This window comes from Daldinia decipiens (genome assembly GCF_022478715.1).
Source record: "Daldinia decipiens strain CBS 113046 unplaced genomic scaffold F4813scaffold_38, whole genome shotgun sequence".
Classification (NCBI taxonomy): Eukaryota; Fungi; Ascomycota; class Sordariomycetes; order Xylariales; family Hypoxylaceae; genus Daldinia; species Daldinia decipiens.
In genome coordinates, this window is record NW_026054581.1 from 296,298 (window position 1) to 305,637 (window position 9,340).

The window sequence follows — 9,340 nt, forward strand, 5'->3', positions numbered from 1 at the left end:
GAAAGATTTCCTACCGTTTATTGGCAAAGGTTGTACAGGTTATTGATGTTGTGTATTGTGTAGAGATGGTTTGTGGAGGTTGAAGTTAGAAAAGGTTGGGAAATATCTAGAGGGGAGATTAAATAGGTTTTTTATGGTTGCTGTAGCTGAGAGCTGTGTCTTCCTTAGGGCTGGATCGAATTTTATTTGTACCTAAGAATATTACTGTTGTTACCACGACGATCAACGTGAAAAAGCTTGGGCATCTGTCTTTTCGTGAAGTAGCTGAGGTAACAGTTTCTACGCAGCAGGCAACTACTTTAGAGGCTGGGGGGCAACTGAGAGTAAGAAACTCGGCAATGGACTTATCGTAGAGACCAGGTAGATGCCTAATTGGCAACCTAATGGACCCTTTAACATTTCTAAGACAGCCTTTTTATTACTACTAATGCAAGTTGAATAGACGTAATTGCATCAAAGACAAGCGATCTCACTTTCAGAGCCGAGAGCATCTCCTTGCAGTGAAAACATCCATTTATAACAAAACAATCTACGAGTTAAGCCTACATAAGGAATAAAAAGAAAGCAAGAATAAACCGACGACATCTATGTTATCTAAACCATCATATTATGTATCTAGCGGAGCCCCTAAAGTCATATAGCACACACCGAGTAACGGTGAGAGTCTTATCAAGTAACTCCTATTTTGACTAAGAGTAGAGATGCCCTCTATTAAGTATTAATAAGGCATAACTAGCTGTATTAAAGAAGCCCTTGAAAAGATACTCACTCAACGAAAAGTAAACTCCAGTGCCATGAATAAATACAATAGGGGCTGAAACTAGCGAATGAACGCTGAGATCAGCCGACCAAGTATTAGGAAAACAATCTGAAATTAACGTACGCAAATATCTGCAATACTTAAACTCGGTTTCTATTTGACTTGACTAGTAATGCCTCGGAACTAGCAGTAATAGAAACGCAATGTATAACTCACCGCACTTGACATGAGAAGAGGTAAAGTTACTCTCACCTCATTTTAAGGGGGACACTTTGACCCAATCATTAATATCGCATGATAGCTATAGAATCTCACATGCAACTATAAGGTCTGGGGAACTTAAGATGCTGCTAACTGCTACACTTACCTTTTTAAGGGAATTAATTTGCTTCTTGTGTTGCCGCGCGTAATCATCGTAGTCGAATAATCCACACTCCTTACGGGGGTAACTCTGCAAATGGGATCCCTTCATCAACATAGAAAGGATGGAGCCGTCACCGGCTCGATAGGATGCTGAACTTCTGATTTACAGCTGACAGCTAATCCAAATTTGATAAACTTCATCGAAACATTGAAATGTTATATAATAAGCAGGCACCTATTGGATAGTAGTAACTCGAAGCCTCGAATTTCCATGCAAAACCTGGAACGCACCACCCGAATTTCCAATTCATGCGCCCATCTTCATACACAAAAAGGACCAAAAACTGTCCCGTATATATACATATCGTACTCTTCTCCCGCCTTCTTACAATTTCATGCCCGTCATCTTAGCAACTCTTAAGCTCTGCCTCATGCTCAGGTCAAGCATGATCTCCTCGCTACCTCCAGGAATGGCATACGCGCGGACGTCACGGTACAGTCGCTCGACCTTGCCGCCCTGACCACCTCGCGAGTAACTCAGGCCACCGAAAATTTGGCTGGCCTCGCGCGCACAGAACTCAAAGGTGAGCGTGCTCTGGGCCTTGAGACCAGCAATGGGTCCACCGAGTCTGAGCATAGCCTCTGTCTCGCCCATCTTCTGGCACTGGTAGACGAGGTTCTCTAGCCAATTGTACGAGGCCTCGATCTGCCTCGCCATGTGCGCCAGCTTCATGCGGATCACGGGGTGCTCCATCAACTTCTTGCCAAAGGTTCGTCGCTTGTTCGCGTATTTGACAGATTCCTCGTAGCAGACACGGGAGAAGCGCAGGCATTGGATGATGATACCCATCCGTTCGTGGTTGAAGTTGGTCATCATGACTGGATTCAAAATTAGTAACCCTGATCTGGAGTTGATGCTGAGACTTGCTTACCCTTGAAGCCCTGGTTTTCCTTGCCAATGAGGTTCTCAACAGGCACCTTAACATCCTCGAAGGTGATGTATGTAGTACCGGACGACCATACACCTTGGCAGTCCATACGTCTTGTGCTTACGCCACCGAAGTCACGCTCGATAAGGAGCAGGGAGACACCGGCCATACCCTCGCCACCTGTTCGTACGGCGACGGTGAAGTAATCACACCAGATACCATTCGTAATCCACTTCTTTTCACCGTTAACGATGTAATGCTTGCCATCTTCGCTCAGCTTAGCTTCGCAAGTCAGGTTAGCAACATCGCTTCCGGCATCGGGTTCCGTGATTGCTAAGCAAATTCGTTTCTCTCCTGTCAGAAGTCCAGGTAGAATACGGTCTTTCAAGGCCTTCTTGCCGAACTTGACGAGCGGCGGGCAACCAATACCAAAGCCACCAAGGATGTTCCAGACAAACCCGCCAGATCCGACACGTGACAGTTCATCGGTGACGATCAATTCATGGAACAGATCCCATTGCTCCGGCGCTACCGACTTGACAGTATTTTTCGTGTACTCGACGGGATAATGTACACCTAGTAGGCCTGCAAGATAACCACGACGGCCTGCCTCGAGGAAGATCTCACGTGGCACCTCTTTCTTTTCGTCCCATTCCGTGACATTCGGCTCGATATCGCGCTCGACCCATTCGCGAATTTCGGCTCGGAGAGCGGCGTGGGATTCGTTGAAATAGGGAGAGTGGAACTACGAGCAAATAATTAGCAAGGATAATTGAGACATACAGCCGAGCTGTGTGAGGCGAAGACATACACCCTGGTACCAACTGGGATCCGCAAAAGGAATCAGAGCACCGAATGGTTCCAATGCCTCGGTCTCTTGTTGCGCAGTGGAGGGAACAACGGCTTTCTTAGTCTCCTTCGTCGGCTTGGGAGCAGCGTAGGTCTTGGACGGTTCTGGTGTTGGTTCGGACTTGGGTTTGGGTTTGGTATCTAACGAGCCAATTTGAAGTGATGGTTTGTACTTCTTGAGAATACCCTCATTATGATATTTCCAAAATTGCTTGGACGCATCCTTTCCGGCAACTCGGGTTAGGATCTTCTTCCCACCTACATGACAATGAGACTATGGTTAGCGATTTTGACTTAAGCCTATTTGATTCAGACAGGTGCATTGCGCCGAGCTCTCGACGCTCCCGTGGGTGGCATCGTGAGGATGCAAAATAATCTAGAGAGGTCAAGTGACGACATACCAGGGTGCTCATCTTGGAATTTGGTCAGATCGTAGACATCGTCATCTACAACGATCCATAGAGAATCGCCTTTGTTATGCGATGCGACGTCGCTCTTGGAAAAGGTCTTGGACATGCTGAAGGAAAAGCCTGGGTATATAGAAATAAAATATCTATTTGGAATTATAGCAGTAACATAAAATGGTTAAAAGTACAAGTGAGGAAAAGGGAAAGATCAATTATCTTTTAAAGGAAGAACCAAAGGCTCGGCGATTACACTTTTTTTTACCGAGCCTCGCCCTCTACTGCAACGTCTTACGGCTAAGAGCTTGCAAGTTCAACATGTGATTCTGGAAAGGGACCCTGTAATGTTCGGCCTATTCTGGAACCTATGCCGCGAACCAGCTATGTACTGTTTAGCTCCCTATAGATGCGCTATAAATGCGCTAACGCGTCTTCTAAGCCACTCAGTGACTCGCTATTGGCAATGAGAATCTGCGACATTGCTCTCAACATGGGACCGACCCCCCACAATAATACCTAGCCTAGGTTAGGCGAAGTGGACCTACACGCAAGAGTTAAAAAAGAACTTCCGGGGGTTTTCGTGGGGAAAGGAATAGTATACGTTTATGACTTGGGATGTTTTAGTGCTCCTTCGCCATTACTATTACTCGTGTCATGTGTTGCGTCTCAACCTAAGGTATCGTTGGCATGTGATTCAAAGTTTCTTCCTTATTTGGAGCTGAGAATGTGGGGGATGTAGCAGAGGCAATACATACATACTGTACCTACCATGTAATGAGGTCATGCTTAAGATCTCTTAGTTGTGGCCAATTGGAGATGTTGGAGATTGAAAGTACTGGGGTCACACACTGCCGAGGTACATACGCCTAGAGGATCCACAGTAAGTCGCCCGATAATGCGGCACCGGACTGCAAGAGCTGTACCTAAGAAATAAGAAACTCGAGACTTCTCTAGGTTAGGTTAGTTCCATATGCTGTTACTTCATCCGCTTCTAGTTTCCCTGGTGTAATCTATTCGCTTCATCATTCCCGCCTATTTATGTCTCTATTGCCGCATATCTATTGCAATAAAGGCTCGTAAATTTAGCGAACCAATTCTTTCTCAATTTCATGTTTCTAACGTTGATCTGTTCTACGGTGAAGGAACAGAAAAACTCGACTCAGATTATAGACACATGAAATTAAACAACAGTTAATGTCTAAGGGAAGCCTTCTACAATGCACACGATATTCCGAATCTTCCGCAATGACACATTACTTCCTCACAGGTAATTCATGTCAAAAGTTTGGCAATTGTAAGTTTTAGTATTACCTTAACTAACTAGGTAGGTATGCTACAAGTTAGGTATTCATCATATTATTGTAGTAAATTGTAGCTGGATGGTGTATTGCACAGTCCGGGTTTTGCACAGCTAACCTCTTTGACACGCCTCTCAACACGTCTCTCGCTACGGTCAACATATCATCACTAAACACTGTACGATGTGTTACCTATAACTAATGAAGTTACGTCAGATTGTTTCGAGATTGAAAAGACAGTCTCTTTTGTACGCGATGGTTCAATTATACAGAAACCACCAAAATAAATCGCCGCGCCTATTAGCGCTATCATAATTTCATACTCAAGCCTGGGATGGGTTATTAAGCGCCTGCGTCTCAAGCTGGACAACACCATAGCCAGTCATTCTCTTTGTTGCCGCTGGACAAGGGACAAAACCACAAGCACAGGCCACTGTCGATTAGGCCCTTGATTGGTCAATAGCACTTCAATTGGGAAACTCCCGATTTAGAAGTCTTTCAAACTGGCCTGCGACTTGAAAGCTCAAAGGCCAGTTGACCCTCTTTGTTGGCCCTGTTGTATCAACTTGCGCCGTATTGAGCGCTTGTTTGTCAATGGATTCACAGATTCAGATCTGGCTGTGTTTGCATTGTTTTCATATTTAAATATCATTCAATGTTCCTCAAGGACTGAGTCTACTTTCTTGTACACATGTTTCCTTCGTCACTACTATAACACATACGACACTGGTTGTCTTTGATTCACTCTGCATTCATTAAACATCATCAGCAGATAATTATTTAATAATCTTTTAACTGGAAGTTTCCACGGCTTACTATTTATCGTTCCTTGCCCAGATCATCTTGGAATCATCTACAGCCTCAGCAAATTCGCATATACATAACCAGTAGCCAGAAGAAGAAAAAGCAACCGGAAATAATGGCTATTAAATCTCTCATCACCCGATTTGGCAAAGGTGCTGCCACCAAGCAGATGTACATATACGAGACATGGCTACGTTGGATCGTCCGCGGAATCCAGTTCGTACTCGCCGTCATTGTCTGTGGTCTATATGGGCGTCGCGTCGACCATGATCGTAGACACGGGAACGGTCAGTCAGTCGCGTGGGTTTACGCACTATTCGTCGCCGGTTTTTCGTGCATCACCTGCATTTTGTACTCTATCCCCAACCCATTCGGCCGCCTACAGTCGCATCGCCTCTTCGCCTGGGACCTCATCCTCTTCGTCCTGTGGGTTGCCCTCTTCGGCACCTTTGCCGCTATCTTCCTCAAACGTGAGGAAGACGAGTACGAGGGCACCAGCGTCTCACTCATGAAGTGTGCTGTCTGGATTGATCTCGTGAATTGCGTTTTCTGGCTCTGCACCGGTCTTTACGGCTGCTTCCGTACTTTCGTCGGCAGGAAGGTGAACGGGAAGATCGATGAATATTCGAACAAGGTTGAGGATGGAATCAACGCCAAGGTGGATCAATACGCGGGTTCCGCAAAGGACAGCTTCAGCATGAAGCTCAATCCCTTACACAACGCCGGTTCCGCAAAGAGCAACTTCAGTATGAAGCTTAATCCTTTACGCAACGAGACAGTATGAGCTAGGAATACGTGGGAAGGGATGGATATCTCATACGTTGAATAACGATGCGCATGGCCGTATGATAGGATTGGGTTATAGGGATCTTGTTCATGCATAGCATTACGGACGGTTGCATATAGACTACTAGACGGGCTTCATCAGTTAGAAGTGATGTCTCAGACTGATCCCCTTGGGTTCCCTTTTTCGGGAGCCATCAAGGGTTGTCCATTAATATTATTATTATATTTTACACTATAATTTTCCCACAATATTAATCATGATCCGTATTGAATTTTAACTGTACACGGACTAGATGTTGTGTCCTAAGTGGCCACAGGGGCTATTTTACAATGGCCAGGGGAAGCCTAAATCAAGCCTCAAATATATCGTAATACTACATCCTAAGAATTATTTTATGTTTATAGCTTCATTGTTTATACTTCTCTACCGCCGGTTCATTCATTTCATACTCTAATCTTGTTTGTAATGCCTTTGTTTAACTAGTATACCACTTCTAGCCTAGGTAGGTAGCTATGACATTTTCCCAATACGTTCTCATCCGTATTATCTTCAATATACATAACCTAGTTCTATTATGGTGACTATACTCTATCATCAGCACATTAGTCCAGTAGTCTTGCTGCCACAGCGATGAAACTTCCAGGCAATCAAATTATTTTGCCCCGACGATTCGACATTGCATTTACAGAGATCGCAACAAAGTGATGTCTTAGAAAGGTTGTATAGGCATCACCTAAATACAGATGTTCTAGGCCACCATACTATATTAAAACACAAAGAAATTATAAAATAACAGGGCCGGTTTTTATCAAAAGCATTGTCCAACATTTCCTTTGTTACGTATCTACTTCCTTTGATGAACTATACAAACCATGTAATCAGATATCGATATAATGTTCCATTCCTCTTGTTCTCAAGTTGAACTAGACAGCCCAACTCGATCCACACAAGTCCTTTACAGTCAATATTGTTTCAAACAAATTCTTTTCCAATTTTGACACAGATTTGAGCAAAATGTCTCCTAAAGGTACTCGCCTTACACACAAATCTCTCCCGCGACTTATCATTCCGTTAGGGAGTCGTCGAATGGAGCCTGAGGAAATTACAGTGAGCCGTGTCAAGGACTTTCTAGACTACTGTATCAAGAATAAAAAGGCACCTATCACGCGGCTCCCAGATATTGCCTTTATCCCTCCCCCGGGCACTCCAGGCTCGGGTTCAGGTAGTACAGGAGACCAGAAGAAAGGAAAGGAGCCCGAAAAGAAGCCTAGCAGTCATGAAGAACAGGAAAATCCGGATACTATCGCATTCACGGATTGTGAATACGACAGGCTAGAGGCGTTGCAAGCACAGCTTGCCGAGGTTAAGGTGCTACATCATAATTTGTATCACCAGACGACCGTAGACCGGAATAATAGGGAGGCAATGACAAAGTGCAAGAAAGCTAGAGCTGAGCGGGAGCAGATTAATAACGAGATCTCGGAAATTTATCGAAAGAGGGCGATTCGTCGAGACTTTAGACGGGATGCCAACAACCCTAAGGGAATAAAGAATTGGTGATAGCCCAGGTAGGTGGGCACTAAGGGATATTAATGGGCGGCCATGGAAAGGGGGCAAGTACGCGAAACCTCTTTCGTTAATGATTCTTATGATGTTTATGACTGTTATGATTAAGGGTAAATCAATTAAAGTCACATAGGATGTGACATTTCTGTACTACATAAAATAGGAGTGGGGGAGGCTGGGAATAGTAAACATAACATAATTCTCCAACTTGCTCTCTCATTGTCATCGAGGCTACTCCTTGCGATTTTTCAAGTACCCAGCTTTCATCCTTGAAATTAGCCGTGACAAATGAGTAATAGGTTTTCGTACCGCCATAAAAAGCTTTAAGATTATTGTTTAGAAACTACGTAGACTGGGTAGTATCTTAAGCATATCGATGAGTACCTAAATCTGACCAAGCAGCAAAGAGTATAAGTTGGCGAACAACGAGACTGTTCCTGAACACCTGAGAAGTTCACAATCGCTTTGTTTCCATTGTATGAGCACATCAAATTGTTCCAGCGGAAACATAAATATATGTGGTTTCGTGCACACGATCTATCATGGATTTATGAGCCACAAAGGACATGACATATCATCTGAGTTGGCTATTTCAATATAAATTCGTCAACATCTCGACTTGCAGATACAGCACATATCTCACACATCTAACAATTGAAGTATCCATATCTAAAGTATTCACACCAAAACCAAAAAGAATCCTTATCGAATAGAACTTATAACTTTATAAATCATGTCCGGCCAAGCTTCGTCAAGACAAGGGTCGTTCAGAGAACGGGTTGAAGAAGAGATGCGAACTCGAGGGCAGACAACAGGTACGGGCCGGTCCCCAAACCAGGAGACTTTATTAAAAAGCCCCCCGCGAAAACTCTCATACGAGTTACTTCCTGAGATTCTCTCAGTGGTACCCAAGGTAGCCCCACCGGTCTTGACCAAGGATGATGGAAATGTTGCGCCACTGGATCATCTAGCCAGCCTACCTGTCCAGCAAAAACCAAGCCAGGCAGGACAAAACACGCTGGGCCCCAAATCGACGCTCCGTAGACGCAACGCGCTCTGCCGACGTGTGACAGCGCCCGTGGGATGTAAGAAAGGGATTCCTGACGATGACAACCGTCCCAAGGACTACTTTTCTTTCCCGTTCGCGGAGCCCCCTTCGCCGCATTCGCCTGCGGCGGAGGAACTTCGCAACGCGTGGCAGAGCTTTCAAAGGCCGATCCGAGCCCACTCGTTACCCTCGCGTCAGTTTCACAAACCTGAGAATATGCTAAGCTAGTAATTATAAGTGGCCGTGGAGCAGTACAGGAAGCCGGCCTATGCATAAGAAAGAAAGAAAGAAAGAAAGAAAGAAAGAAGAGTTGTATATAAAGGAAGAGAAATAGGCGATATGAAGTAGGCGTGTTTCCCTTGTTTCCCTGTTTATTTCTAGTTAAATGTTTTTTTTTTGGGGGGGGGGGGGGGGGGGGTGAGGTAGGGGTTAGAATTAGCATTTTTTTAGAAACCACTAAAATGAAGCGTAATGTTTGAATTATAAAAGATAGTAAAAACATATAACCCCCGGGGCTGGGGGTCCGGCCAAA

General features: G+C 44.6%; 4 protein-coding genes across 4 annotated transcripts; 3 read left to right on the top strand and 1 right to left on the bottom strand.

The window, feature by feature from the left end:
• Window positions 1-1,236: 1,236 nt before the first annotated feature.
• F4813DRAFT_371492 (acyl-CoA dehydrogenase NM domain-like protein) lies at window positions 1,237-4,037 on the bottom strand. Its single transcript, XM_049244620.1, has 4 exons — window positions 3,303-4,037; window positions 2,864-3,159; window positions 2,056-2,797; window positions 1,237-2,002 (listed from the first exon to the last, which is right to left on the bottom strand). The coding sequence occupies exons 1-4, from the start codon at window positions 3,415-3,417 to the stop codon at window positions 1,509-1,511; spliced, it is 1,647 nt and encodes a 548-aa protein (XP_049096318.1). The 5' UTR covers window positions 3,418-4,037; the 3' UTR covers window positions 1,237-1,508.
• A 1,169-nt stretch (window positions 4,038-5,206) lies between these two features.
• Window positions 5,207-6,450, top strand: F4813DRAFT_214434 (uncharacterized protein). Its single transcript, XM_049239704.1, has one exon. It carries the CDS (start codon window positions 5,523-5,525, stop codon window positions 6,189-6,191), a length of 669 nt encoding a protein of 222 aa, XP_049096319.1. The 5' UTR covers window positions 5,207-5,522; the 3' UTR covers window positions 6,192-6,450.
• Window positions 6,451-7,137: 687 nt separating this feature from the next.
• F4813DRAFT_371497 (uncharacterized protein) lies at window positions 7,138-7,908 on the top strand. The gene has a single exon (XM_049244621.1). The coding sequence runs from the start codon at window positions 7,209-7,211 to the stop codon at window positions 7,752-7,754; it is 546 nt and encodes a 181-aa protein (XP_049096320.1). The 5' UTR covers window positions 7,138-7,208; the 3' UTR covers window positions 7,755-7,908.
• A 585-nt stretch (window positions 7,909-8,493) lies between these two features.
• Window positions 8,494-9,036, top strand: F4813DRAFT_392861 (uncharacterized protein; the record flags this gene model as incomplete). The annotated part of the gene is made up of 1 exon (XM_049247333.1): window positions 8,494-9,036. The coding sequence occupies one exon, from the start codon at window positions 8,494-8,496 to the stop codon at window positions 9,034-9,036; it is 543 nt and encodes a 180-aa protein (XP_049096321.1).
• Window positions 9,037-9,340: the final 304 nt, after the last annotated feature.

Excerpts from the sequence above, each read along its gene's own strand:
- F4813DRAFT_371492 (XM_049244620.1), bottom strand. The coding sequence starts at position 3,417 with ATGTCCAAGACCTTTTCCAAGAGCGACGTCGCATCGCATAACAAAGGC. Across the intron at positions 2,798-2,863 it reads ATCCCAGTTGGTACCAGGGT|TTCCACTCTCCCTATTTCAA; the intron begins GTATGTCTTCGC and ends ATTTGCTCGTAG. Across the intron at positions 2,003-2,055 it reads GGAAAACCAGGGCTTCAAGG|TCATGATGACCAACTTCAAC; the intron begins GTAAGCAAGTCT and ends TTTTGAATCCAG.
- F4813DRAFT_214434 (XM_049239704.1), top strand. The coding sequence starts at position 5,523 with ATGGCTATTAAATCTCTCATCACCCGATTTGGCAAAGGTGCTGCCACC.
- F4813DRAFT_371497 (XM_049244621.1), top strand. The coding sequence starts at position 7,209 with ATGTCTCCTAAAGGTACTCGCCTTACACACAAATCTCTCCCGCGACTT.